Genomic DNA, 23768 nt, shown 5'->3' on the forward strand with positions numbered 1-23768 from the left:
TGTTTCCATTACGCTGCTGTTTAGTTTCCAACAAAAACGACATCATTGGGCTTGCTGTCCGCTGTGGTGGAATTTTGTGCAATTAGCTGCATTGTTATTATTATGTGATATTCCATACCATTAGTTTCAGTGTGAAAGAAACACAATGACAATGGGTTTATGTCATCCATTATGTGTTGATTTGTGGACTGAAAGCAACAATAACAGTAAATACAGTCCATATGCATCAGACTGATTTCCATTCTGGACATAGGATGAATGAGTGAACACTGTCAATTTCCACACCAGTTTCCATCGGCATCCTCTGACCTCCTGAGCCACAGCCCCCCCCCCCAGCCTTATGAGTAATTCTGGCAGGGTGAGGAACCAGCCTTGGAGTACCATGGTATGAACTAAGCCCTTGCAAGGAGGGACAAATTTCCTGTCTGGACTTGGAATAACCAGCCAGATTACCAGTGTAGCTAGAAGCTGATGCTGGAAGCTAGAGAGACAGAGGCATCTCTACTCGGCACTGGACCCAAGGCGGGGGGGGGGGGGTTGTTTCCCTGGCAAACTAATGTTGAAGTGAGAACTGCTGGAGGGTTAATGCTGTGAGTGCCTCCATCCCATGCTCAGGTTGTGTATGGATGTAAATAAAACCATAGGTCCTAAAGACACCACCATCTCCGCTGACCTTGGTTGCAAGGAAAGTGCAGGAACCCCTAGAGCCTCTCAGAGATTGAGGTGTGCACAACATTGCCAGGAAGCAAAGCTTTCATTTTTTAAAAGTGTTTTTCCCTCCCCTTCCAGTGGCATTGTGACAGGGATCTACACAACCAGTTCTCCTGAGATCTGCCGCTACATTGCTCAAGATTGCCGAGCTAATATCATTGTGGTCGAAAACCAGAAACAACTGGACAAAATCACGCAAGTAAGAGACTGCAGCTTCTTCTTCTTCTTCTTCTTCTTCTTCTTCTTCTTCTTCTTCTTCTTCTTCTTCTTCTTCTTCTTCTTCTTCTTCTCCTGACCTGCACAATAAAGTTTGTGTTAGAAAGCTAACCCATTCCCAGAGGAATTGACTGGGGGTTGAAAGGAAAGGCTGGGTGCAGCTGGGGTTAAGCACAGGCTCTGCATGGAGAAGGTCTCAGGTTCAATCCCTGCCATCCCCAGTTAAAAGGATCAGATAGCAGGTGCTAAGAAATAACCTTCTGCCAAAGAGCTGCTGCCAGCCAGGGAAGACAATACTGGGCCAGGTGGAGCAATGCTCTGATCTGTCTTCAGGAGGGCATTGTTTTCTGGGAAGGACTGAAGAGCAGAGTCAGGCCTCACTGAGTTGGGCTGTATTCCATCAGCCTGAGCAGCTGCAGATTAGCAGGACACTCCCCAGATCAGCAGACCTTGCACTGGTGCTGGGGAAGGGGAGGCCATAATCCAGCTGTGCCCAAAGTGGGTGGTAGTGCCCCCTGGGGGTGGGGTCACTTGTCAGGGTGCGAGGAGGCAAGGGCTCACTGGATCAAGTTCATCCATTTTGTTGAATTAATTAAACCAATACAGGCACCCCCCACTTACACACATTTTACTCACGTGCAACTGTGTATGGGCACGGCACCAGGAAATAAATAAATAGAGTCAAACCATGTAATGGTGGGAGAGAGCTGGAGAGTCCTCATGACTCCCAAGGAGACCCTCCCTGGAGCCTGAAGGGGACAGCAGTGAGAGCAAAGGACGCCCCGGAGAGACCAGAGGCGCAGGGTAGCGCAGCAGCCACAGAGGCCCCTTTCCTGCGCATCCTCCAGTCGACTCCAGAGCTTCAACTCCAGTTGAAGAGAGTTGTGTGGAGAGAAAGCAGGGGGACAGCTGGAGAGCAGGATTAAAATGGGTGTTTGGGGGCTTTTTAGAGGGTGTTCCCCACTTTATGTGGTTTCCTTTATGTGCGTGGGGGCCCAGAATGCACCCCCCACATAAGTGGTCAGGGACACACCTGTACTTTAAAATGGATTTTGAATAAATGTGCAATTGCTGATTGGGTCATGCATTCAGAACAATGCTTATTATAGGGTAAGGGGGAGGGACACTGGGGATGAGTTATGGAACCAAAGGCGGGGGTGGCCCCTAAAAGTTTGGGAACCCCTGATAAAAGCCAAGCCTGCTTGGCGGGAGTTGGGTACATAAACAGTGGCTCTTGTCAATAGATTGCTGGGGGCAGGAAGGATGCAGGGGGCCCAATCCGCAGAGAGTGTCCTTGGCCCAAGGAATCCTATGTACATGGCTGCTTGGAAGGAGCAGGGTCTCTTCCCTGCTTCTGCTTGCATCCTCTAGAAAGCACCGGCCAAACAGTATCCCCCTTGCCCTGCTCCTTTCCTAGGGAAAACCTGCTCTTCAGTGACAGATTGGAACAAAGGGCAATCCAGGGAAATTGCCATTTGCTCTGACTGAGCACCAAAGAGTGGTTTTCCCTGAGGGAGGCCATGGGTGGTAGGTGGGGAGCAGTGGAACAAGAGGGGGTTTGGAGAAGCCCCAGGGCTGTGCTCCTGAGTTAGCCCGGTCACTAGCAGCTCAGGTGGCCCCCATGGCTGAGAGTCTTTTCCCAGCTCTTCCGGGTTCAGTAGCTGTGGGGCTTTTTTTGGAACAAGGATTTAAAATACAACAAATTCACATATGTTTCATCTCCCCCCCCCTAAATGTTGCACAGATCCAGAATTGTTTACCACACTTGAAGGCCATTGTGATGTGCAGGGGGCCCTTGGCTGAGAAGCATCCCAATTTGTACACGGTATGATGGGCAAGGAACCACAAACCATACAAGAAATTCTGCTTATTTCTGCTTATCTGATTCATTTTGTCTCTTCTTCCTTGTTGCTGGAATGCCTGAAAACCAATGAAAAATGCCTCCAGGAGTGCAAGTTGTTAAAAATAGTGAAGAACAGCTTTTCTTCGGAATACATTGTGCATGCAGAATATAGCTTACATATGAAATAGCTGGTGAGCTTGTTGTCCTGCAAGCAGAATATTCCAAGGACTGTTTTCAGTGAGTCTCTTTCTTCCTTTAGTGCAAGGATGGGAGAACCTCTCTCAAGCCAAGGGCTGCGTTCTCTTCTGGGCAACCCGGCAGGAGCCACACACGAACTCGACACACATTTGCAGTTCAAGGGCACTTTCCAGGCAGGCGAGAGGGAAGCCCAAGAGCCAGGGAGAAACCTAAAGGGCTGCATCCAGCCTCTGGGCTGCAGGTTCCCATGCCTGCCATACCGGGATTGTGGGGGAAGGGCTGCAGCTCCGTGGCAGAGCACCTGCTTGGCATGCAGTCCCAGGTTCAATTCTCAACATCTCCAGGTCAGGCCGACAAAGAGTCATGCCTGAAACCTTGGAGAGTCTCTGCCAGTCAGTGCAGACAATACTGAGCTAGTTCACTGGTCTTTAGCTGGTGGGTTGTTGGGACATGGCCTGATCCAAGGAAGGTTGGAAATATATGGCTGGAAATTAATAAATGCATCCTCAAATGCACATTTGGGTTGAAAAGGTAGAAGAGTCGTGGACCTCCAAAGAAGCAGAGTGCGGGGAGATTCAGGACATGTAAAAGAAAGCCCTTCTTCATGCATAGTTAAACTATGGAACTCACTTCCACAGGAAGCACTGATGGCAAGCGTGCCGGCTTGCTCATGTGTCGTGTGCATGTGCGGGTGCCGTACGCACAGACACAGTGGAGTTTTGAGAGGGCCTGGTCCCCTTCTTGAAAATTTTGGGGGGCCCAGATGGCCACCAACCTAGATGGCTTTAAAAGAGAACAGGACCGACTGGTGGAGGAGAGGGCTCTCAAGGACCGCAAGCCACGAGGCCTCTGCTCTGCCTCCACAGCTGAAGCCAGCCATGCTTCTGAACAGGGCCGTCTTAAGCCTATCTGGTGCCGTGGTTCAATGATCCCTCCGGCGCCCCCCCCCCCAGCTTGGGATTTCCATTTTCACTCACGGACCCTGCACGAGTTCCTGCATCTTCATCTGCTGCAAAGCAGGCAGCAGCTCGTCAGGTGCAGCTCCTCCCCCTTTTCCCCGTTGGTAAACAGCCTTCTCGTAAGACGCAGTGGGCAAGATCCCACACACACCCCAAAAGGGGGGCGAAACCAGAAAACGGCGAGCTGACCTGGGCAGCCTTGGTTTCAGGAAGGGAGGGGGGAAACTACAGCCACCAGGGAGACCTGCTCAGCGACCTGCTCTCTCGGGGAAAAGACAGAGAGGGGAAAGCGGCAGGCGAAAGGAAGAAAGGGAAGAGATGGGGGGGGGAAGAGAGGGATACACACACAGAGAGAGAGAGAGAGAGAGAGAAAGGGAAGCAGACTTGGTCCGCGGGGTTAAGTCTCCCTCCTCCTCCTCCCGCGGAGACTTTCGCCCAACTTTTCCTCTCCTTTTAATCGCCCTCCAAAACTTGCACTCGAGTAAAGTGTTACGGAAATTACCGGGTCGAGAAGGCTCAGCTCCCGGTCCTACGGAGGAAGCCCGTGGTTCGCTGCGGAGGCAATGGAGACCAGCCGGAGATTGGAGCAAAAGCAAAGGAGTTTATTGCGCAACAAGGTTCAGGAGGATCCGAACCCCGAACAAAGGGTGTCACGGACTTTTAAAACTTCCCGCCATTGCCCAGAATACATAGCGAAATACATCACAAACACGTCAGAAATGGGAGGAGGGAGAGGAGGTTCTAGTGGAATTTACATATAGGAAAAACAAGTTTTGCATAACAGGAAGGATGGCAGGAACCGGTGAATGGATCTAGGTGGGGTGTAATACACATTGAAGGTTTCCTCTGCGTCGGGACAATAGAACGCTCCTAGGAGGATGTCTGCTGCTATGGTAACTGATGGATGGGTGCTTGAATGGATTACCGGGAGGGGTGTATCTCCTCCTGCGGACGTGACTCGCTGCTTAGGGGATTATGAAAGCCACTGAGTGGAGAGTCCAAAAATTATGCAGTATCGAAATAATATACTTCTGATGATCGGAGGATGGCGGGGACCGAGGGGTCAGAAAGGTTATTTTATAAGGAGCAGATAGACACTCGAATCAAGCAGATCGGACTTTGCGTTGCTGAGATATTGAATTTTATGCTTTTTTACTGTCTGAGCTGTCAGACAGGCCACCCACAGTCTAAATAAGTCCACTTGCAACATTGTTGCACTTCATAATTAATAGTTTCCCAAACTAGATACATTTTGGTTTCGGTTCCATTGTTCTCGCAGCAGGGAGCCTGTCAATACCCACTTAGCGTTCAGTCAAGTGTGAAGGTGATGATTGAATCATAGTAGCTGAGCTGAACGTTCCATTTTGCAGGCTGAGCTGAATGCATGCTCCTGATTGGTGGGTTTCCCGTTCATTGAGAAAATGGAGCGTGTACGGAGCGCTGTTTGACAGGAGCGCCTTTCCGGAGGCTTTTCGGGGCGCAGATCGGGACATTTAGGGGGAACCCTTTATCGCGAGGGTTTTATGTGGTGCTTGTGCGACTTGTGTGGTGAAGGGGTACCCGCTCATCGTCGGGGGGGGGGGGCAAAGAGAAGAGAGGAGGCTTCCAAGTCCCGCACTTGGCAGCGCGGGGGTCCCGCGAGGAGGCTGCGCGGTGGGGGAAGGTGGTGGCTGGAATTTTCCCTAACAGTCCCGCACTTGGAGATAAGATTTGTATTCTGGTTCGCAGAACCACAAATCCTTTTCTCCACACCTACACCTCCGTAACTTGGTACTCACCTTCCCCACGCGCCTCGGCTGGTCGTATTCAGGGAGAGCGGGCCGGTCATGGTTGGATGCCAACATCGGGGCAGGCACGGTGGGCTGTCAAAAGCCAGCTGATCGGAGAGTATGATGAGCTGTCACACGGCTGTCAAAGTGGCAGGTAGTCACACCGGCAAGCTGTCAAAGGCGGCAAACGGGGGGGGGACAGGGTGCGCTGTCAAATAGCTGTCAAACAGCTGTCAAAGTGGTGAGTCCGAAAATGCGGAGAACTGTCAAACAAATGTCAAACGGCAAGCAGTCAGAATAAGGCGAGCTGTCAAGGCGGTAAGTCCGAAAGTGTGGGGAACTGTCAAACAGCTGTCAAACGGCAAGCAGTCAGAATAAGGCAAGCTGTCAAAAGCGGTGAGTCCGAAAATGTGGAGAACTGTCAAACAGCTGTCAAATGGCAAGCAGTCAGAATAAGGCAAGCTGTCAAAGCGGTGAGTCCGAAAATGTGGAGAACTGTCAAACAGCTGTCAAACGGCAAGCAGTCAGAATAAGGCAAGCTGTCAAAGCGGTGAGTCCGAAAATGTGGAGAACTGTCAAACAGCTGTCAAACGGCAAGCAGTCAGAATAAGGCAAGCTGTCAAAGCGGTGAGTCCGAAAATGTGGAGAACTGTCAAACAGCTGTCAAAAGCTGTCAATAGCGGCAAGTCCGAAAATGGTCGGTGGGAACGATGTACGGGGACTCGGGAATGGTGAAGCAGGAACTGGGGTGCGATGCTGGGGTGCGGCGAACAGGAACTGGGGTGCGATGCTGGGGTGCGGTGCTGGGGTACGAGGAACAGGAACTGGGGTACGATGCTGGAGTGTGGCGAACAGGAACTGGGGTGCGATGCTGGGGAGCGATGCTGGGGTGCGGTGAACAGGAACTGGGGTACGGTGCTGGGGAGCGATGCTGGGGTGCGGTGAACAGGAACTGGGGTACGGTGCTGGGGAGCGATGCTGGGGTGCGGTGAACAGGAACTGGGGTACTGTGGGCCGTACCCTCGGGTGTATGAAGAGTGGGAATTGAGCGCAGTTCAAGGGGAAGGGCTTGAAAGGTCCTGTTGGGGCACTTCTCATGTTCTCACGTCGGAAGGCAGGGCTTGAACGAATTGCGGGTCAGTTTGAGCTGGCAGAGGGGCACGGAAAGGATTTGGAGGGTGGGACTCTGCGGTTGGTTGGGCCACCGAGACCTGGGTGCCTTGGGGTGGCCAATTCCCTTGGGGATGAGGTGGCACCATTTGCTGGTTCTCATAACCCTGGGCCCAAGGAGGGTGCGAAGGAAAGGTGGGGTATCGTGAGTTTCCTCCAGGGAATGGGTAAGAGTTGGCTTCGACCCATGGGCTCCCTGGGTATAAATATGGGCAGTTACGTCTTAGGTGCCCTGGTTGAAAACACAGGTGACAGAGGCCGGTGGATGGGCCCCAGGGTCGTGGCATGGATGGGCTTGCATTCAATCCTCCCCTTCTTCCTCGCCCCCTGCCTCCTCCCCTGGCCGGGAACCCAGGAGCTGGGAAGTAAGGGGTTTCCATACTGAGGGCAAGCACTGTCTCGTCCTCTGCCCTGGTGTCCGTCCTTTTCTTTTCGTCTCGATTGTTAAAGACGGATTTTGCAATTGATAATATCTCACTAAAGGTTTTCCCGTCGTAACCAACTAGGAGATTCAAAGCTTTCCTTATGTCTGGTGTTGCTTGGTCTTTGAAGAAACCCTTCACTATTATATCATGGTGCGGATTCTCGGGGTCTATTCCGCCCCAAGTTTTAATAGCCGCCACCAACCGGGAATAGTAGTCCGACGGATGTTCGTTGGGCCCTTGTATTACCGTTTGGACTTTTGTCCAATTTATAGAGCGCTGTCCTGACGCCTTGATGCCGTCCAGGATGGCCTTTTTAAACACGTTTAGACGCCAAATGCCCCCTGGGGTGTTGTAGTCCCATGCAGGGTTGGGCTCTATCCGCAAATCTCTAGGGGTCAAAGCCTCTACCCCTACAGGTCTACCCTCCTGGTAATTTTCTTGGTTTAAGGCTTCCTCAGCCTTACTCAAAATATCGGCCTTTTCAGCCTCATTGAATAAAGCGTTCAGGAGTACATGGACATCAGTCCAAGACGGGTGATGGGAAGAGAAAATGGTAGCAATTTGCCGATGGCACTTATCAGGGTCATCTCTCAAGGAGGGCATCACGTTAGCCCAGTTTACTAAATCCGCAGTCCGGAAGGGCTGGTGGGTGTAAATCATCCGTGGGGCCCCATCAGGAGTTGCAGGGGGGATGGGAAAGGCACGCAGGGGCATCTGGTAAGAGGCCATTTGGTGGTTGTTTCCCCCACTCCCTTTAGTTTTTACTTTTACTGGCTGCCGGGAAGCAGATGGCGAAAAGGCACCCTGGATGCGGATGGCCAAGTCCTTAGCGGTCTGAACCATAGAGCGGGTGGTCATGCCTTCCATGTTCTCAAAGAGATTGGAGTGGGGTGACAAAGCATAGGCATCGTGGTCACTGACTGGCGTCAAGACCGGGTCAGCTTCCATTTGGTTGTTGGATGCTGTTGCTATTTCTCCCTGGTCAATGGGTTGGACCAGTAGCTGCTCACCTTGAGCTCCTGCCTGATTATTCGGGTCTGTATCATTTTCAGGTCCTGGGAGATTATTTTGTCCAGGGCCATCATTCTGTGCAGGGGGAGCTGTAGGGGCTTGTCTGGGTCGATTATAGTATAGCGCCATGGCCTGATCCATAGAGTCATCGTCCGATGGATCCTCATAAGGGGGCGGTGCAGGACCTCCCTTGGGTTTCCTAGAGGCTTTCTTAGGGGGTTTTATCATAGGCATCTGGAGAACCGGGGAATCCTTCAGAGTAGTGAGGATCTGATATACGACCTCGAAAGTTTTTAGGTAGTCCAACTGGCGGGGTCTTTCTTCTAGTAAGTGCTTCTTTAGAGCATTTAAGCAATCCTGGTTGAAGGATCCCTCCGGTGGCCAGCGGAGTTCAGATGACGTTTTATTAGTAAAAGATGGCCAGGTGTTTTCGCAGAGGTCTTGCAACTTCTGCCTGGATAATAGTTCCGAACCTGGAATTTCTTTCCAGTGATCCAGTACAAACTCGAGGGGGGAGTCGGGTTCCGGCTGGGTAAAAGAAGGCTTGCGAGAAGCCTTCTTCCCAGCGGAAGTACGACTGGGCTTCGAAGCCTTGGCACCCATTGTTCCTTGGGTTTTAAGAGGAACCTGGGTTTTGGAAAGGAGGAATGGGAAAGGTATCTTAGTAAGTCGGGTTTTCTTGCTAAGGGAGTGGGACAGGGGGGTTTCTTAACATAAGCAAAATACAGTACACGACGTTCCAATAATCTAGCCTGGTCCCTTGCGTTCACTAGTTCGGCTAGCGGGGCGGCTGACCAGGGGGATCTACTCTAAACTACCTCTTCCTTTCCTTTTTCTGGAGCTCCCTTTTCCTCTTCCTTTCTCTTCCGTTTCTTCTCATCTATTCCTATTTCTCAACCCCCATTTTCCACCCATTACAGGGTACCCCCACCTGGCAACCTCCTGCCTATCGTTAACAGCTAAGGAAGGGAGCCCTACTGGACGCCTGCCACTGCAGTGCCAGATCGGGCAGCCCTTTAGATAGAGTTAAACGGTCCGGAAAAACCTCCCTTGCGTTCGGAAGCGGGCTCACGCACGACTAGCGTGTTTTACATGGCCCGACCGGGGCGGCTGAGGTTTAGGATAGTGCAGAGAAGTCCTTTGCCCCTTGGCAGCTGGCAAAGTAGAAAAAGAGCCCAGTCCCTTGCGTTCGTTAGACCAGCTAACGGGGCGGCTGACTGGGTATTTGGAGAAAAAGAGATAGAGCTCAGGACTCCCCTTTCGAGTTGAGCAGCAGTCCACGGGACAGACTGAGAGACAGGCAAGAAATGATAGGCAAGAGAGCAGTAGATTGCGGTTGCCAGGCTTACCTCCCCCCTCCCCCCAATCACCAGTGCACTGGATTTATACTTACGCGTCTTCCACCGCGATCCGCTGGATCGTTGGAGACGAAGCCGGCTGAACTTTGCCTTTGCTCCCCGGTTGGCTCCCCTTGAGACCTGCAATTACCGCCCGGAGGATGGCCAGGGATCCGTCGAGTCTCCACGGGAGAAAAGGGTCCCGTTGCCGGCTGAAGGCTCGGTGGGGGTCCCCAGCCACCACGGGAGAACGCAGGTCCCGGGTTTCGGCACCAAGACTGTTATGGAAATTACCGGGTCGAGAAGGCTCAGCTCCCGGTCCTACGGAGGAAGCCCGTGGTTCGCTGCGGAGGCAATGGAGACCAGCCGGAGATTGGAGCAAAAGCAAAGGAGTTTATTGCGCAACAAGGTTCAGGAGGATCCGAACCCCGAACAAAGGGTGTCACGGACTTTTAAAACTTCCCGCCATTGCCCAGAATACATAGCGAAATACATCACAAACACGTCAGAAATGGGAGGAGGGAGAGGAGGTTCTAGTGGAATTTACATATAGGAAAAACAAGTTTTGCATAACAGGAAGGATGGCAGGAACCGGTGAATGGATCTAGGTGGGGTGTAATACACATTGAAGGTTTCCTCTGCGTCGGGACAATAGAACGCTCCTAGGAGGATGTCTGCTGCTATGGTAACTGATGGATGGGTGCTTGAATGGATTACCGGGAGGGGTGTATCTCCTCCTGCGGACGTGACTCGCTGCTTAGGGGATTATGAAAGCCACTGAGTGGAGAGTCCAAAAATTATGCAGTATCGAAATAATATACTTCTGATGATCGGAGGATGGCGGGGACCGAGGGGTCAGAAAGGTTATTTTATAAGGAGCAGATAGACACTCGAATCAAGCAGATCGGACTTTGCGTTGCTGAGATATTGAATTTTATGCTTTTTTACTGTCTGAGCTGTCAGACAGGCCACCCACAGTCTAAATAAGTCCACTTGCAACATTGTTGCACTTCATAATTAATAGTTTCCCAAACTAGATACATTTTGGTTTCGGTTCCATTGTTCTCGCAGCAGGGAGCCTGTCAATACCCACTTAGCGTTCAGTCAAGTGTGAAGGTGATGATTGAATCATAGTAGCTGAGCTGAACGTTCCATTTTGCAGGCTGAGCTGAATGCATGCTCCTGATTGGTGGGTTTCCCGTTCATTGAGAAAATGGAGCGTGTACGGAGCGCTGTTTGACAGGAGCGCCTTTCCGGAGGCTTTTCGGGGCGCAGATCGGGACATTTAGGGGGAACCCTTTATCGCGAGGGTTTTATGTGGTGCTTGTGCGACTTGTGTGGTGAAGGGGTACCCGCTCATCGTCGGGGGGGGGGGCAAAGAGAAGAGAGGAGGCTTCCAAGTCCCGCACTTGGCAGCGCGGGGGTCCCGCGAGGAGGCTGCGCGGTGGGGGAAGGTGGTGGCTGGAATTTTCCCTAACAAAAGGGAGGTGGGGAAGGGGAGGGAGAGGAGCGAGATCGGGCAAAGAAGAGCCACTAGGCTCGCTCTGGCTCCCGCTCTCACCAGCATGTGCGTTCATCGCTTCTTCTCCTTCCTCCTCTTTCTTTTCTTCCTTCCTCTCTCCCACCCCCACCTGGGAAGCTCTTCAGGCAGGGGGGACTTGGGTTCAAGACCCCTGCAAGGCTGGGAAGAGTCTCCTGGCCAAAGCTCTGGAGAGACTCGAGGAAAGGAAGAGCTTTACACATGTTGGGCGCAAAACCAAGCTTACGAGTCTTTACCATTCCCTCACCCTCCCTGCTGCATTAGCCTTTTCCGATCCGAGCTCGCCCGGGCGAATTTCTGTACAGTGGTACCCCGCTAGACGAATGCCTCGCAAGACGAAAAACTCGCTAGACGAAGGCATTCGTCTAGCGGAAGGCTGCCCCGCAAGACGAAAAAGTCTATGGGGCTGCCTCGCAAGACGAAAAATTTTCGTCTTTTTTTTTTCCGTTTTGCGGAGCGCGGCTGTCATTGCCGCTCCGCAAGACGAAAAACCCGCTAGACGAAAATTTTCGCAGAACGAATTATTTTCGTCTAGCGGGGCACCACTGTATTTTAGTATCCTGCAGGATGCTAATCCCGGCTCATCTGCCCAGCGGAGAGTGTCCTGCTCCCGCATTTCAATGGGTCTACTCTGAGGAGCATCCAAAGCCCTCGAGCCTGACCCCGGAGAAGGAGGGGGCTGCTGTTGTGCCAGAGGCTTCCGGTGAGGAAAGCACTTTCCCCTCCGCCTCCGAGGTCCCCAGCGCCCCTCTCTGTCTTCAAGGCAGCTTTTTCGGAGGTGTGGCGATCTGTGCCCGGAGGAGCGCGCAGCGTCGGGCGGCTGGGCTGAGTGGGTGGGGGCGCTGCCCCTCGATGGAGGCAGCTCCGCCGCCGCCTCGCTTCAGGGGAAGGAAAGGAGCGCGGGCGGCTGCATGTTCCTCCTCGATGCGCCCCTGCTGGAGGAGCCATAGGGCTTAGTGGCTCGTTGCACCCCGCCAACCTTTGGCGGTGTGCAGGGAAAGGGGCGGCTGCCGGCAAAGCCACGCAGCTCCCCCACTCGCTGGGGCGCCCCTGAGAGGCCAGCGCCCTGGCGCAACGCGCCACTAAGCCCAGAGACGGCTCTGCTTCTGAACGCCAGTTGCTGGGAAGCCTAGGATGGAAGAGGGCTCTTGTGTTCAAATCCTGTGTGAAGGTTTCCCGTAATGGACCAATGGCCTGATCTAGCAGGCTCTTCAAATGTTCTCAGATGCTGCAATGGTCTGAATTGCCACAAGGCAGTGCCCAGCATTCTGCATGAATTCTTGTAAGAGCTCTTCCTGGATCGTTCCCCCTTTGCTCGTCAGCCTTTTCAAATGGTGGCATCCAATGTCTGTGGAAACGGAAACTTTACCCTGATGCTGGAGCTTGCCAGGCAGCTTGGGAGCAGCAGGATTAGCGCTTTGTGGGATGACAGGGTTCACTTGGCCAGGATGAGGGCATTATGAAGCGTCACCAGGGAAAGAGAACTAATCCTTGACCCATAACTAGAGGGGTGGCACCTGCCCAGCGAGCGCAGAAAAGGACGTTGGCTCACGGAGACTGAAATCGCCACAACAATGAACGTGGATTCAGGAATCTTTAGCTCAAACATCCATCATTTATCACCATGTAGCTATGCTACAGGTGGGTAGCCGTGTTGGTCTGCCATAGTCAAAACAAAATCGAAAATTCTTTCTAGTAGCACCTTAGAGACCAACTGAGTTTGTTTCTGGTATGAGCTTTCGTGTGCATGCACACTTCTTCAGATACACTGAAACAGAAGTCACCAGATCCTTAAATATAGTGGGGAGGGGTATTACTCAGAAGGGTGGTGGGAATGGGTGATAGACAAACAATTCAGTGTAGATAAGGGCAGCTTCAAATCAGCCCCTATCACTGACTTCAGTTAGATTAACTCTCCAGTAAGCATCTGCTTACATATTATACATTTAAAGCACCTCACCCCCAGAATCCTGGGAACTGTGGTTTGTTAAGAGCGCTGGGGACTGTAGCTCTGTGAGGGGTAAGCTGCCATTATTACCATTTGGGCGTGTTTGCAACAAGTGTCTTTAGTTCAGGGGTCACCAACCTAAGGCTCATGGGCTGGAAGCGGCCTGCGGAGGCCATTTGGCCGGCCCACGAGCCACCCCTGAACTGAGCTGCCCGCTCGCACCACACTAAACTGGCGCAGCGCGGGGACTCACTTCCGCGGTACTGGAAAACGCATCAGCGCACGTGCAGACGCTGAAAATTGTGGGCGCGTGCACAATCCAGCCCACAAAGAGATCTCTGCGGGACCGATCCAGCCCAGGCAAGATACGGTAAACCTTGCTGACCCCTGCTTTAGTTGATTCACAGGTACTTGTACATTGGGGGAATTTAGTAAGAGTAACAAAGACCAGAGTTTTTTATTTCTCTCTGGTAAACAGGCTATCAGGAAACAGAAGTTCAGCAATATTCATTGATTTATTTAGTGCACTTGCACCCTGCACTTCAGCCAAAAAGACTCCCAGAGCAGAACAAGACAATTCCTACCCTCAGGCTTATGAGAGCCCACCTGCTTTTGACATGGGCTCCTGAATTGTTTCCATTCCAGATGAGGCTTATAAGAATTGCCACACAACTCCAAAAATTAGCTATATAATTAGCTTGTTTTCCTCTTCTCTCCTCTTCCCCTTTTTCTTTTGTGTCGTGTTTGCTTTTGCTTTTGCTTTTTTAAGATTGTAAGGCAGCAGGGAGGGACTGTCTTGCTTTTATTATTATATGAGCTGTTCTGGAAGTCATGTGGCTGAAGGGCAGGGTAAAAATGCTTTATATAAATGTTAAATAAGCAATGTCTCTCCTTCCCTGTTCTATTGCAGATGGATGAATTTATGGAGTTGGGCAATGAGGTCCAGGATGGAGAGCTGGATGCTCTGATTGAGTCCCAAAAGCCAAATCAATGTTGCGTTCTGATCTACACATCCGGAACAACAGGGAAACCCAAAGGGGTGATGCTTAGCCATGACAATGTGTGTATTCTAGGCACCTACCTCTCCAAGGGCTGGTCCATGGGGGGAAAGTGCATTTTAATCTTCAGCTTCAAATAGGCAGGAATGCTTGGAAGTGACTTGCCTTAAGAACACAACAGCACAGGGGAAAAAATGTTTCTTAAACTATAAGCAAGAGAGCAGAACAATCAATGGGGTTTGTTGGGACATATCTCAAAAGCCTGCCTCCAGAATGTAAAAAAATTCACTCAAACCAGAACGGTTCAGGCCATGGCAGCTTCAGGTGGGGCTGGGAATGAGCCCCATTTGAAATCATGGAGAGCTGCTGCCAGTCAGTGCAGAAGAGCCAGTGGTCTGAGTCTGCATAAGGCAGTTTCCTATGTTCCACATGATTTGCACACAGAACCTCTGAGGGTTCAGTTGCTGGCTCCTCCAGCTGGAAGATGAAGCACACAGGAAGTGATGGAGAAGACTCACTCCTCCTCAGACCCTAGAGAGCTGCTGCCTGCCAGAGTCTACCATGCTAGGCTAGATAGACAATAGTCTACCTCTGCAAAAAGCTGCTTCCTGTGTCCCTGACAGTGGATGCAAAATTGGTGACTCCTGTTTCCCTACGTGATTTCTATTCTGGCTGGTTGACTTGCTCCTGACAGCTGCCAGCAGAGAGGTTATTTATAATGTCATCCTCAGCCTGGAAAAATCCCTTGCCCATATGTGTGGGCTGATGCCTTCTTTATTAAAGGATGTTTCCCTCTGCCTGTGATTAAATTTGGAGCCACAGCATCTCACAGGATGAGGCAGAAAAGCATATTTAGATGTTCAGGAGACACCAAAGCCTTGGACTCAGAAGAAAGCTTTCTCTGCCACCAGCTCTTGCACCTGCTTGATCTCAGCCTTTGCCCATTGCCCTTCTCCTCACATGCCACAAAGCTTCCCAGTCTTACTCCTTTCCTAGTCAAAGTGCCGACTGGCGCTGGTCACAGGAAGCAAGCTCTTCCCCTACTGAAACAACTTCACTGGCTACCAGCCTGTTTCTGAAGTTTAGGCCCAATAACATAAGAACCTAAGAAGAGGCTGGCTGCTGGATCCGGCCCATCTAGCTCAGCCTCTTGTTCCCACAGTGGCCAACCAGATGCCCCCAAGGGAAGCCTGCAAGCAGCACCTGAGCACAAGAGCCCCCTCCCCTCCCGTGTTTCCAGCAGCACTGCTGCTTCCGACTGTGGAGACAGAGCAGAACCACCACATCTAGTACCTTGGAGAGCCCTGTCCTCCATGAATTTATCTAATCTTCTTCACCTCTCTATACACATCTGCCCGGGTGCTAAGCTCCTTGGGGAGCACTTTCTCTGGGTCCTGACAACATCAGATGCTCAGTTGGTGGTGAGACAAGAGAACGCCTTTTCTGTGGCGGCCCCCAGGTTGTGGAATTCCCTCCCAAGAGAGGTCAGACAGGCTCCCTCTGAAGCTCCTATCCTTCTGCTGGGAGGTTAGGAGCTTCCTGTTCAGGCAGCTGCCACTGCAAATTTTAAATGTGCTGATTTAATTAATGATTAATGCTGATTTTAAATGTGCTTTTATGTATTTTAACCATTGTTTTAAACTAGGGTTTGCTTTGTATTTTATAATGATGTTTTTAAATGTTGTAAGCCACCTTGAATCCCAACCTGGGATTCCCCCAAATCCCTGGAGAGCTGCTGCCCTTCAGAGTCAACATTACTAGGCTAAATGGACTAATGGACCATGTAGCATTTCAAGAAGTGCTAATTGGTGAACACAAATTGGAAGTGGACCAAAATCCCCCCTCCCATCCCCTCTGATAATGGAGCGACAATTCCCAGAGTTCTCTGGGGAAAGAAGAGGAAGAGTTTGGATTTGATATCCCGCTTTATCACTACCCGAAGGAGTCTCAAAGCAGCTAACATTCTCCTTTCCCTTCCTCCCCCACAACAAACACTCTGTGAGGTGAGTGGGGCTGAGAGACTTCAGAGAAGTGTGACTAGCCCAAGGTCACCCAGCAGCTGCATGTGGAAGAGCGGAGATGCAAACCTGGTTCCCCAGATTACGAGTCTACCGCTCTTCACCACTACACCACACTGGCTCTCTAAAGGGATTGATTGCTAAACCACTCTGAAAACTGTAGCCCCCTGGACCGACTACCACTCCCAGAATTATTTGGGGGCAAGCCATGAACTGCTTCAAGTGGACTCAGAGTATTTTCCATGCATGGTGTGAATGTGACCTTGGTCTTTGCTGATGGAGGGCTCCTCATTGTCAAAGGACGTCTGCTCCATTATCTAACTCTTCTGTATTTATCTGCACAGGTAACCTGGACTTCGGCCCATGCCAGCCGGGCAGGGGACATGCAGCCGGCTGAAATCCAGCAGGAGACCATCGTCAGCTACCTTCCTCTCAGCCACATTGCCGCCCAGATTTATGACCTCTGGACTGGAATCAAGTGGGGAGAACAGGTCTACTTTGCAGAGCCAGATGCCTTAAAGGTCTCTGTAAAAAAAAAAAAAAAAAAGCCCTACCCAGTTATTTTTCACTCTTCAAAACTGTCAAGTTGAACTTGGTGTTTTTCAGTGAGATGATGCAGGAGACCCTTTAAGGCTTTGAAAACCCCTCTGGAAAAAAATAAGCAGACTATATGGGGAACAAACTGTTAATTTACTGCCTTTGGGGGTGATTAAACCCTTCAGCAACCTTTAAGTGTAAAGTCAGACTAGTGAACAGGATGGTTAAAGTATAATTGACTGCAGATATATGTCTTTATTCTAACTGTCCCTTCCTGGCCAAAGAGTCTGTAGATTTTGAAAGAACTACAGAACTCAGGCTGAGCCAAAAGGGCATGGGCATGTCTTTTGAGCATGTCTTTGGTAGCCACAAAAAGCCTACCCCTCTTTTCAACAATGGGGTCTTTTCTGAAATGAAGCTTCACCCATTCCGAGTGAGGGCAATTCCTATCTAGGAATGATTGCCTTCACTCTCAAGTGGCTTTGTTTGACCTCAGAAATATCAACAATATGTAGCCAAATAGGAGTAGCTAGCTAGTGTCTGGCTATATTGTGTTGTCTATGCAATTTCTGGTTGTCTGTGGCCTCTGCTTTCCAATTTTGCCATCCATTCTTGGTCTTCTTAGGGGAGCTTGGTGGGTACCCTGAAAGAGGTGCTGCCCACCTCACATATGGGAGTTCCCCGGGTGTGGGAGAAGATCATGGAAAAGATCAAAGATGCCTCTTCTCAATCTGGATTTGTGAAGAAGAAAATCCTCTCTTGGGCCATGTCGGTCAGCTTGGAACAAAACCTGAGTGTCTCTAATAGGTACGTCATACAGATCTGGCCAGCAGGAGATTCAGCACAGATTAGCACCAGGGACTCCTAGTCCTTAAAAACAAGCTCAGAGTAGACTTCCATTTTTCCAGGTTAAAAAGGTCAGGTGGTTTTTGTAGGTGACAAAAGACTCAGCTGAAACTTTCAGCTTTCATGTCATTTTAGAACAAGCTAAAAACTGGCCCAGTTCATCAAAGTTAGAGTGCAAGAGACCCTTTGAAAGTTGCATAGAAGCAGGCAGAGGGCCTTCTTGGTAGTGGTGCCCTCCCCGTGGAACACCCTCCCATTAGATGTCAAGGAAACAAACAACGACCTGATTTTCCATAGACGTATGAAAGCAGTCCTGTAACGGGAAGTTCTTAATGTTTGATGTATTGTTGTGCTCTTTTATATTCTGTACCCAACAAAGTGGCTGTGCAAAGTGGCTGTGGCAGCCCAGTCAGATTTGTGGGGTACGAAAAACAAATTATTATTAGAAAAAGAAATAGCGCTGAATGAGACAAATACCAGGTGGAGTGGGGGGGGGACCTTCTTCTATCCCTTCATTCCAGCCTCGCAAAAGACATTCCAAGAGAATGCAAGGCAAGGCCCTTGAAGGGAGTGGAGGTGTGGGAATGTTAAAGATAGTAGGAAAGGATATATTGAATAAATATTATCCTTCCTTCACTCACGCTAGTAAGTGATGTAGCAGAGCAGATTCTCCTCAATATAGCTGGAAGCTAGTTTATAGATTCGTTTGAATCTCTTAGTTAAGATTATTTCCTGGTGTCCCCTTTAATCCCTCCTAAAAGAATAAAGACACAGGAATCTTTCTGAGTAAAGTAACAAAAAGTTTACTCACATTTCAGTTCACGATTTGATCCCTGAAAGGCAGACTTTTCTTAATAGTTACACAAAGAAAGTGTGAGTTCACACTGAACTCATGTGCTGCTGGCTGAGAGCCAGCAGACAGCAAAATTACATTAAGAGAACAAAATGGCTGCAGGAGAGCAGCATGGCAGCAAAAGAGAGAAGCAAGACAATAGAAAAACAAAACTAGACTGAGAAAATGGCTGCGTGACTCGGCTCTTTTGTGGAGTCAGCCAGAGCCATGCCCATCTCCCAGGTCACATGCGGGGGGAGGATGCTCATGCTCCAGACCAGTGAAAGAGGAAGTTACCCTGACTGGATGTCCCCCTGCCTGTGCCCACTCCAGCGAAATAAGGAATGTTGCATTTGACTGCACCAATGGATTACATCCCACAGGAGGGAGAACCCTGAGAGCCAGAGAATGAAAACTGGAGGGCCACAATCCTCTCTTCAGTTTGAGGTTCCCCACCCCTGGTGTAGTCCAACAACACCTGGCCCAACCCCGGAGCAGAGCATTTTTTACCTCTGTCTGTCTCAGGAGACAATGGAAGAGAGTGTTTTTGGGAGTGAAGTCAAACTGCTGAAAGGTAGCAGCCCCTGCTGTGGCTGTAGAGACCAATGCAGGAGAGACAGATTTGGTTGAAGCTGGGGAAGAAGAAGGTGTCTGGTTGTGCTGATGCAGGTGCACAGTAGAGTAGACTGGATGAGATATTATTCTAGGCAGCTTCCTGGGGTGGGGTGGGGGAGAAGCCTTTTCCCTGTGGCCACTTTGCATATTGTTCCGTTCTTGATGTCAGTCAAAAATAAATTCCATTTGGCCTCTTTTTCTGCATCTCAAAGCTATTGCCATTTCTCTTTTGTGTGTGTGTGTGGGGGGGTCCCCCTCCCTCCCTCCCTCCCTCCCTCCCTCTTTTATTTTCCATAGTGATTTAAAGCCCTTTCGAATGAGGTTAGCAGACTCTTTGGTACTTGCTAAAATCCGCCAGGCTCTGGGCTTTTCTCGGTGTGAGAAGCACTTCTGTGGAGCCGCTCCTCTCTCGACAGAAGCGCTGCACTTCTTCCTGGGCCTGAACATCCCCTTGTATGAAGCTTATGGGATGAGCGAGACCACCGGCCCACACTGCATGTCCAGCCAATATGTTTACCGGCGTTACAGGTAAAGCTGTGCCATCTTCGTTCTTGCAACCTGGTCATTCAGGACAATGGCCCTCAATTAGGGATTGGTAAGAATTTTTTTATTATTATTAAGGGTTTTCTTGATTTACAAAGGTAGTGCAATGTCTCTCTCATATTTTTTCCATGTAACGTTTTTACAAGTGAATTTCGTTTGTTGAGACATTAGGAAGAAAAAGGGGGAAAGAGGTGGGTGGGATGGGGAGATGGGTGGGGTGGGGTGACAATGTTTCTATTTTGCTTAATATGTGTAGGGTTTGGCGTCAGCGTGGTTTGTGCAGGTTCTCTGTTGCCCAAGTAATGTGGTCCAAAAATGCATATATTGGGGTAAAGTATGTATATGAATGCATGTATAAGTGAAAATAAAGTACAGAAATGCTGGTATTGAGTAATGCAGCTTCTGGGACAAGAAGGGCTGAGGGGAACCAGGCAGTATTAGCTGTATTCCTTCCCACTGCTGATGTTTGCACATTTAACTTTTTTAAAAAAAAGTTTTTTAAGCTTCCAGCTGCCATCTTGCCTTTGTCCGCCAGTGCCATTGAAGTTGAATAATTCCGAAGCCTTGTGCATTAAAACAGATGCCCGCCATCTATTTTTATTTTAAGCTGGAGCCATCTTCCCCCACTCCTCCAGGGCTACAGAACAACTCCAGTTCTGGGGCTCTGAGTTTTACAGCATCTGTGTGTCAGAACACTCACATGTTTCCCCCCCAACAAACATACACAATTATTTATTTTTCCGCATGGGAGCTCAGAAAAGGGACCCAGGCAGGACTTCGGAGGACACTTGGGCCCTGTCATCTGCCCAAGCAGGGCTGGGGGGTGGGTGGGTCAGGGCTGCTGTGGGAGGACCACGATGATGCGACTGTCCGCTCTTTGGGCTGTTGGTGCTATCGCTGCTGCTGCTGCTGTTCATGTTCCCTTTCCCTTGCAGCTGCGGCAAAGCTATCCCAGGCTGCAAAGTGAAGTTAATGAACAAGGACGACGACGGCAATGGGGAGATTTGCTTCTGGGGGCGAACTGTTTTCATGGGCTATTTGAACATGGAGGACAAGACCAGGGAAGCGATTGATGAGGATGGATGGCTGCATTCTGGCGATCTGGGGAAGATGGACAGTGATGGGTTCCTCTACGTCACAGGAAGAATTAAAGGTGAGGTGCCCTAGTGCAACGCTTCCTGGGACCTAGTCATTCTCAACAGGCCAGCATGCTTAGCACTACGGTTGCACAGCGGAGAGATGACGCAGGTCACACAGGGGGGGGGGAGGGGGCACACCATCTTGGTCTGTTTTTAGGGGGGTCCTCCTCAACCAAAGATCCTGTGCTTTCTCCCCTTGTTAGCATCTACAGGCAAGGGGAGGCAATCACCTCAGGCTGCCTGAGAAGATGTAGATCTTCCCTCACCCCTTCTTCCTTGGTGGGGAGGGGGGCTCCATTTTTGGGTCTGCCTCAGCTGCCCAAAGGTCTTGGTCTGGCCCTGGCAATCTTGCTCTCTCCTTTCCTGCTATAGGCTCTTTTGCTATTCCAAATCTTTAGTCAATTGTCCTGCCCTGCCCCCTTCTGGTGGTTTTGCAGGTGGCACTTCAGTCTAGCATTTCCACAGGGTCACTCAGAGGCTCAGCTGCTCACCTTAGAAAGAGCTGTGATTCAGAGGGAGAACAACTGCTTTGTACATAGAGGTTTGTGGGTTCAACACCTGGCATTTCCAGTTTAAAGGTGATGGGGAAAATCTTTCTCTGCTGGAGGTTTTCTCCTCCGGTCCTTGTGGGAGCTAGGTCAGCTCAGGAAGCCCTTACACCTGGGTTTGTCTGCTCCCAATGTACATCGAGTTGTGATTCTCCAAGCCACATAGTCCCCCTCAGCACACCAGTGTAGTGGATGCAATCCTGGTATGGACAAATTTGTCCAGTTTCTCTCGGTTTCTCATTATTCCAACCATAAACTTGGTTTCTCACATTTCCACATCATTTTGCTTTTTTTTAAAAAAAAAAAATCCTCTGAATTTCAAAGGATAATTGTGTTTCAGTTCACATGTTGTAGTGTGAATTAAGTAGCTTCTCATTAAAATACAGATAGAAACAAAATTCTCTCTCTGCCCCCACATCCCCATAGTCCCTCGTATACAGAAGGTTCTCTGCCAAAAGCAAGGGCTTTACATTTTCCCCACTTTCTTTTTTCTTCTTCCATGGAAAATTGTGCTAGCACTACAGATGGGCAAATAAAACGATTTCAGTTTCTCATCTTCCCAATCTTAAGTTCAGTTCCACACAGTCCCACATTGATTGTTCAAAATAACTTTTTTTTTAAAAAAAAGAATTAAATTGCCAGACATACAACCTGTTACAGTTTCCCCCTGTCCTTGCGACAGCAACCCCAACTACATCCAGTTGTATTTAGTACAAATTTCTCCTGACATCCACCTTTTAAAAATGCAATTTTAGCAACTATAAACAATTTTTTGCAAAGTAATTTCCCAAATACAATGCAGTATAACCTGCTATTTTCACTACTCTAGGCAACTATTTTTTGGCACACTTTTTGTACGCATTGCTTGACTGAAGAACTGTACTGCAAAACCTGGAGAAGTGTGGATTTTGAAGGATGCCTGATTGGGCTTTGACTTTGCAAATTTCTCCCCCATCCTAGAAGGCACATGCATGTACTTTCTTTGGGGCTTCCCAATGTCTCCTCTGGTTTGACTCATCAGAAAGCAAGCTAAGCCACCCATAAGTAAAAGAGTGAGATCTAAGCTCCACATTGAGGAATGCCTTCTCTCTCTCTCTCTCTCTCTCTCTCTCTCTCTCTCTCTCTCTCTCTCTCTCTCTATGAGTGCAAACCAGTGTTTCCTGTTCTCAGAGATCCTGATTACAGCTGGGGGTGAAAACATCCCTCCAGTCCCCCTTGAAGATGCTGTCAAGAGGGAGCTGCCTCTTGTGAGCAACGCCATGCTGATTGGAGATCAGAAGAAATTCTTGTCCATGTTGCTGACTTTAAAGGTACAGGTGCAGCACAGTTAAACATTTCTGGCAGATGTACAAATGAGGCTCATTCACTTTGTGTTGAGCAGGAGGAGGACACTGTCTCCACTGAAAACTGCTTATGGCAGTTGTGTCCTAGAGAAAGGGCCTTCCCAGTGGTGTCTCCTGAAGGGAGGGTGGGCAGCCAGAGGCAGGGCCGTAGGAAGGGGGGGTTGTCTGCCCCGGGTGCCATCATGGAGGGGGGGGGAGTTGACAAATTATCAAGGAACAATTACTGCCCTTCTAGGGTGGTTCATAAAAAAATGCCTGTTCCAAAGGTCTTATATTACTAAACTAGGGATTATATAGCTGTGTATGAAATTTCATGCATATCAGTTAATATCTTGACCCTCCTCCACTGAATTGAAATTTCATAGGAAAACGGCCAAGTAAACAGCTATTTTCATGGAGGGTCAAGGTATTAACTGATATGCATGAAATTTCATATCTATGCTACTGAGAAAGTGTTTAATTTAAAAAGGATCTGCACTATAGAATAACAGTGGTAGCAATACATTGAAGACAAGTAAATATTTTGGGGAGGGTGGTCCCTAGCGCCACCATCCCAAAGAGGATAAAATGGGCGGACTTGGGTACTCTTTTGTCCTCCCCTCCCCCAATGTCTTTCTCTCTATCTGAGCTGGTTCCCTGCCTGTTACGTTACATGCAGGGAAACCCATGTGGGATTCCTCTCTGTGTAAAGTCTTCAAGCTGTTCCTGCGCGCGCATGAGAAATCACCCCATTGTCAAAATTTATCTTTCCCCCCACCTCCAGTCTCCTTTGTTGTGTGTCCTGGCTGAGGGGGGAAACAAGAAGACGGATGGCCATCGGTCAGGGATGGTCTAGTTGAGATTCCTGCATTTCCCCAGGGGTTTGGCTAGATGACCCTCAGGGGTCCCTTCCAACTCTACAATTCTCTGGTGCAAGCTTGCGCAGAGTTTTAGGTACAAGTTGGATGCAAGGGGCGCATAGGATTGCAGCCCATCTTATGCACCGTTGGCTGGGGAATAAGTCCCACCGATCATGATGAGACTAGATTGCTGCTGTGCGGTCCTGTTTTTTAAAGAAATGTTTTCCTTTTCGGATAATACAGAGCATGGTGAAATCACAATATATAAAACCCCGCCTTCAGTAGTTCCAAGCACTACTACAGGTTCCACATAATATCTGCACTGCATTGTTTACTGTGGCAGCACCTGCACTTTGGAACTCCTCGCCTATTGCAACAAAACA

The 23768-nt window shown here is 49.8% G+C and overlaps 1 protein-coding gene across 1 annotated transcript in view; it reads left to right on the plus strand.

Annotated features, from left to right (window-relative positions):
- Positions 1 to 23768, plus strand: part of ACSBG1 (acyl-CoA synthetase bubblegum family member 1) — a 33131-nt gene that overhangs the window by 7047 nt on the left and 2316 nt on the right. Inside the window, exons 5-12 of the mRNA XM_033167439.1 lie at positions 790 to 910; positions 2672 to 2752; positions 14038 to 14187; positions 16488 to 16664; positions 17306 to 17487; positions 19271 to 19501; positions 20452 to 20669; positions 22374 to 22513. Of these exons, the coding sequence (XP_033023330.1) occupies positions 790 to 910; positions 2672 to 2752; positions 14038 to 14187; positions 16488 to 16664; positions 17306 to 17487; positions 19271 to 19501; positions 20452 to 20669; positions 22374 to 22513 (1300 nt within the window). The remainder of the gene's footprint in view (positions 1 to 789; positions 911 to 2671; positions 2753 to 14037; positions 14188 to 16487; positions 16665 to 17305; positions 17488 to 19270; positions 19502 to 20451; positions 20670 to 22373; positions 22514 to 23768) is intronic.

The sequence above is a fragment of the Lacerta agilis genome, chromosome 13 (genome assembly GCF_009819535.1).
Source record: "Lacerta agilis isolate rLacAgi1 chromosome 13, rLacAgi1.pri, whole genome shotgun sequence".
Classification (NCBI taxonomy): domain Eukaryota; kingdom Metazoa; phylum Chordata; class Lepidosauria; order Squamata; family Lacertidae; genus Lacerta; species Lacerta agilis.